Source organism: Chaetura pelagica, unplaced genomic scaffold, assembly GCF_000747805.2.
Source record: "Chaetura pelagica isolate M959 unplaced genomic scaffold, ChaPel_1.0 scaffold246, whole genome shotgun sequence".
NCBI lineage: Eukaryota > Metazoa > Chordata > Aves > Apodiformes > Apodidae > Chaetura > Chaetura pelagica.
The window spans coordinates 1,282,161-1,287,934 of record NW_009953647.1 but is presented as its reverse complement, the minus strand read 5'-3'; the positions used below and the strand labels follow the sequence as shown (position 1 = coordinate 1,287,934).

Genomic DNA, 5,774 nt, shown 5'->3' with positions numbered 1-5,774 from the left:
TCCAAAGACGGGCTCCTAGCCAGGAGTGCAGACCTCCATGTGCTCCTGAAATGCAGGCTGATGCCGTCGGGAAGTGGCTGCGCTCTGGCAGCCCTGCATCCTTCTGCACCTCCTGCCAAACGACAGAGTCCTGGACACACTGTTCCCGGGGAGAGCACGGGGGCAGCATCCTCGGCTGCGTAGGTGGCTGCGCTGCGGTGATGATCTCTGGGCCTCCCCAACCCGTGATGAAACCTGAGATTCCCTCATAAATGCACCAGTAGCAACAACACACACCCCAGCACCGCGCCCCAGGCGTAGCATGGGCTGACAAGCCCCTCAAAACCTGCCCCCAGGCCAGAGGAAGAGGCCACTCACACGTCAGGTGGCACAAGAGGCTCCGTGAAGCTCTTGCTAAAGCAAAGTCCTGCACCAGCAAAGCACCCCAGGCCTCAAGGCACACGTGTCCCAGATCTGGCGCCTGCAGCCCTGGGATAGGGCACCTCTCCAGGGAGGCTCCAGCTCTTGCATCCCGTTGCTCTCTCCCAGGGACAGGCCGCAGGGATGGAGCTGCCAGACACAAAGAAAACATCGTGTGTGAGAGAGGAAGCAGCGGTGGCACAGGAGACAGCAGGAGTTGCTGACTTCAGGGAGAGGACCACAGGCTTTGTGTGGCATGGCACTGTGCCCCTGGCTCCTCTGGCCTCCCTGGGAATCAAAGCCTGTGGAGAAGGGGGCAAGGATGCATGCAGCAAGGCTGAGCAGCACGGAGCTGGAGGGAACCAGCCAGGGAGGATGGGAGAACAAGGACAGCCAACCCTTGTGCAGCTGGAGAGCTGTAGGAAAGGAAAGCCATTTGTAAACATCTCCCCCCCACACCCCAGCCCCTCTCAAGGATAAAACATCCCTTGGGCACCAGCTCCTTCTCTTTTGTTTCCATGGCTCTGTGCTGATGACAGCTGAGCTTCCCCGGGGGCAGCTACTCCACCTGTCAGCACAGCCTGCCCTGGGGCTGCCAGACTGGGCCTTCTGGAGGCCCCAGCTCATGTCCAGCAGGCTGTCCAGGAGATCTCAGCTGGCTCAGAGCACCAGACCCCTGTACACCCATGTCCCGGTCAGAGCTAACAGCCAAGAGAAGACCCAAGAGGTGCTACAGCAAGACTCCCCCTCTGACTTCTCAAGCCTTTTCCTAATGGTCAGAGGCTGGGAAAAGAAGGAAAACAAATTAACCACAGTATTTTAAAATGGAAAGGAAGGATTTCACATATTACTGACATCCTTTGTTGATTTCTTTTCTTTATAAGGGGAAGAAGCCTTTTCTGGTGGTATTTAGCTTGGGTTAGAGACAAGTTTAAGCTTGTCCTTCAGGGGTAAAAGGAGACAGCAACAGGCAGTTTGGGTTCACTGTGGTCATCTCTGAAGTCTGAACATTCCCCCCTCCAGAAAAAAAACAAACCAAACCAAAACAACAAACCAGAAGACAAACCCACAGAGAGAGGAGCAAACAATTGTGGCTCTGGCTATTCTGCCTTGCTGAAGAAGGCTGGCCCAGACCCTGGCCCAAGCAGGAGGCCCCCAGGCCTGGCCCCATTCTATGTGACTGCTCTGATGCAAAGCTGGGGAAGCAGATGAAGGACTCCAAGTGATAACAGCATCCAGCTTGGGGAAAAGGCAATCTAACAGCTTCATCACATGCTCCATGCCCAGAGCTGTGGGTGCAAAAAACTGCCCCCAAACCCCTCCTGGAAAGCACACACTTGTGTGCTTCCACGAGGGCCTTGTGAGAGGCAGTAGGAGCAGGGAGATGTGTCAAGCAAGGCCATGGATATGATGGTGGGCAGCTCAACACCTGGTCTGACCCCCGTGCTACGTCTGCAAGTCATTAATGCCGATTTAGGGCACGCCAAGTTTGGCAGCAGAGGCAGCAGCATATCGTGGTCTCCACCCTCATCTCTGGGACCACCGGGGGCTGCCCTGGCCCGGGGAGCCTCCCCGGGGGATGCTCAGTGCCCGGGCAGGTCCTGGGGGCGGTTCCCAGCCCGCTCCGTGGGGCCGCAGCACCACCGCGTGGCACCCCGGAGCCCGGCGGGGGCGCGGGGCTGTCGCTCCTCAACGTGGTTTGCAGGTGAAACGCTTCATACCGGGGGCAGAGAGGCAGGGCTGGGCTGCCTGACGCCTCCCCGAGCCTTCTCCGGGCTGCGCGGTCCGGGGTCTCAGCCTTTCCTGGCGGGAAGGAGGCTCCGGTCCCTTTACCTTGCTGGCCCTCTGCTGGACTCTTTCCACTATGTCCCTGTCTGTTCTGGCCTGGCGAGCCCAGAGCCGAGCGCAGGAGTGCGGGTGTGCCCTCACCCGAGCAGAGGGAACGATCCTGCCCCTGCGGGCAGCACCTCACCCAGCACCCCCGGGACACCATTCACCTCCGTTGCCACAGGGGCACGTTGCTGGCTCACGTTCAGCTGGACGTCCAGCGGGACCCTCACAACCCTCATGCTTGCAAAGGGTTGTTTGGCCGCTGTTGTCCCCTGCACAGGACTTGGCTCTTCCCTGTGTTGAAGGGCACGAGGTCCCCGACCTCCCCGTTTCTCCATCCTGTCCCTGGATGGCAGCACGACCCTCTGGCGTGTCAGTCACTCCTCCCGGGCTTGTATGATACCGGCGGGGGTGATGCAGGGTGGTGGGAGAGGGAAGGACACATACCTGGGCAGCAGCAGTTACCTTCAGGCCAAAGGCTAAGGGGTACTTAGCGCTCCTTTAGGGACACATCATCTTCCTGGTTGTCCGGCTCAGAATCACCAAGCAAGGTGAGCCAGAGGCTGTGGTTGACCTCTTGATGCATGCTGTAGCTCATTCCAACACCTCCCTGTGATGTCAACTCCTGAGGCTTTGGGCCCCATGCCGTCAGGTGACAGCACCACGTTCTGTTGAGAGAGCCCAAAGCTGCAGGAGGCAGGTCTCCTTGTTAGCACCCCCGCGCTGGATTTTGCCAGGCAATCTGAGCTAGCCCAGCTGTGTCTTCCTGAGGTCACATATAGAAAGAGGCTTGTGGGATGTGCTGTCATATGTCATGCCAACAGCAGCCAGGGGCCCATGGCTGCAGTGCATCTGTAGCTGCCAGGGGCCAGCAGAGAGATCTCTGAGCATTGGAAGGCAGAGGTGGACTCAACAGATGCCACTCGCCTGGGAACAGCACAAGGCAGAATGGCAGGAGGCCACGCAGCCAGGCAAGTGACAACAGCAAGCAGTGACAATCCCTCATGCACCAGCTCTCCCACGCAGGCTGGCTGTGGGTGCCCAGGGCAAAGGAAGCTTCCTCCTTCCTCCATCTGCTGAGGGAGGAATTGCATTTTGTGGAGCAACCTACGACAGCAAAGCTCATGATGTGACCCTGAGTCACACAGCAGTCTGAGAGGTTTCACTACTGACCTCAGCAGTTACACTTGTGCTTATAACCGTGAGTCAAAGGAGACCTGGGAGAACAGGTACATGCCCCAAAACCAAGTCCCACAGAGGCTGTCTAACCCGTCACATGTGGGAGGCACAGGCCTGACCGTTCAGCACCCCTCCTTCACCAAACCCTGAGCAGAATTGGAGAAGCATTTAAAAAATGTCTTAAAGATGATGATGATGATGATAAGAAGAAAACTCTAAAAGAGGGTTGTTTTAAAACCTGGAGCAAACCAGGAGAGCTGTCAGTGTTGGGTGCCATTCCAAGCAGGTCTGTTGGACCTGGTAAGAGCTTATGAGAGCAGCATAAAGCTGAGCTATATAAGCACTGATTATAAAGCTCAGGCCAGAACACTGTAATTTGAGAAAAGTGGGACTTCATAAAAGTTCTGCCTTATAATAATATTATATAGAAAGTCATGGCTTCCTGTCTATTCCCATCCATCAAGCAGTGCCAGACCCAGGGGCCTGGTAGTTGCCCACTGGGAGCAGAAAGCAGTGTCAGGGACTTTCTGGACACACCTGGGGTTTCCTGCACACAGTGAGTGCCTGTCCTGTGCCAGCACTGGTGGTTGCAGGGTGCAGGTAGCACAGCCCCAGCAGCAGCCTTGGACACCCTACAGCTCTGCTGCTCTTCATCAACCCCCTGAACCCTGCCACGTGAGTACCCCGTGCACGGCACAGCTGGGAACACAGGTCTGTTGTCTATGAGCAACACTTCTTTTGTTGTCTTAAAGAAGTCAGTGAGTAGCATCTGTCCCTCCTATCCCTCACCTTTTACCTACCTTCTTCCTTGGCACAGGGCTGCAGCAATTCACATCCTGCCTCTCCAAGATGACAGCTGCTTGTACCCCTCCCCACTGCACACTGTAATTAAAACTGATCAAGCCCCTGTGATCAAAATGAGGTTCCACCTTACTGTGTTTCAAAATACAAATCCTCTTGAGCACATGCATCACAGCAGCAAGTGTCCTCTCAGCTGCACAAGACTGTCCCTGGCTTTTGAGGCCACTTGGCTGACACTGATGCCCTGCCACATCCACGTGCTCCCAGCACACCCATTTTCTGGCAGCTCCATCAGCATCTCAACATGCAAGGATACGTGAGCTGCCCCTCAGCTTCTGAGCCACCCAGAGCTGATCAACACTTTCCAGCATGGTCACAAAACCAGCACCTCTAGAGGTAAACTTTCAGCTGAAAACAAATGAGTTATCTGTAGGCAAAAGCTGGAGTAGGAAAAGGAGGAAGGTGTTGAAGCTGCTTCTGTTCCTGCGCTGCTTCTAGCATGAGATCACACCTAGGCAATGCAAGGAAGCAAACCCTTCTGTTTTGATCTCCCAGACAGAAAGCAGCAGAAATCTCCAAACTGGACAATAGTGAGTCTCTCTGGGCACTGGTTGGCTTCAGCCCTTTCAACTCTGGGGAAAACAGCCAGTCTGGCTCTCCTGCACAACTTCTGCCGCTCTGGCAGCTCCCTTGGGATGTCCCTCTGATTAATATCCTGCTCTGCTCTCTCTGGAGCTGAACTGTGGACCTGGAAGGTCAGGAGACCTGGGCTGTGCAGGGAAACCTGGGCAGAGTTTGTGTGCATTGGCCAGCTCCTGCAGGAGCTGCTGGTGGCAGCATTTGGCAAGGCTGTCAAAGCCAGCACGGGTAAGGTCCGAGACAGACTGCCTGTCCTGCTCCAAGCAGCACTTCTGTGGTGTCCATGACACTGTAGTTGGACCCACAGCTCATGTGCTGCTGCTCTGCTAAACACAGCAATGGCCAACCTGTTTCCTGCCACAGCTGTGTCACCACTGAGCACCTCAGAGAGCGACACATGAGCACAGTCAAGAGAAAAAGGTGGGGAAAAAATAGGCCTTAGGAAGTGCAGACAAAGACACAAGCTCTGCCTGGCAGGGGTTCATGTCACAAGGAGTGTTGGCAGAGTCTGTTGAAACTAATTACAATGCTCAGCTCGTCAGACAGTGGACATTAAGCACCAGCTCGATCTGCAGCATTCAGGACAGGTGATTGAACAGGTAGTGTGGATGTTACATGGCAGGTCTCCTCAAGAGACAGATGCCACGTGCCAGTAGCACCTGTCCCTGAGGCGCTACTGTCCCCAGGGCAGGACATCCGGAGATTAAACCAGCCCCAGCACCACCAAACCTGTGCCAATACCTGCCCTGTTTGCTCTGGGATAAAACAACAGGCTCATGGGGCACCCAAGGAACATTTGAGAAGACACATTCATCCCATGAGCTTCTAAGCCCACATTCATGAAAGCGTGCTCAACCTTCTCTGCCATATCCTCAGTAACACTACTGCTCTGCACACCAAAAATGTTCTCCTTGAGTCTAGGGAAA

At 55.4% G+C, this 5,774-nt stretch overlaps 1 protein-coding gene across 1 annotated transcript in view; it reads right to left on the bottom strand.

Annotated features, from left to right (window-relative positions):
• Window positions 1-2,468, bottom strand: part of OLFML2B (olfactomedin-like 2B) — an 18,621-nt gene extending 16,153 nt beyond the window's left edge. Inside the window, exon 1 of the mRNA XM_009999924.1 lies at window positions 2,430-2,468. Coding sequence (XP_009998226.1) covers window positions 2,430-2,468 — 39 coding nt within the window. The remainder of the gene's footprint in view (window positions 1-2,429) is intronic.
• Between the last annotated feature and the right edge of the window lie 3,306 nt (window positions 2,469-5,774).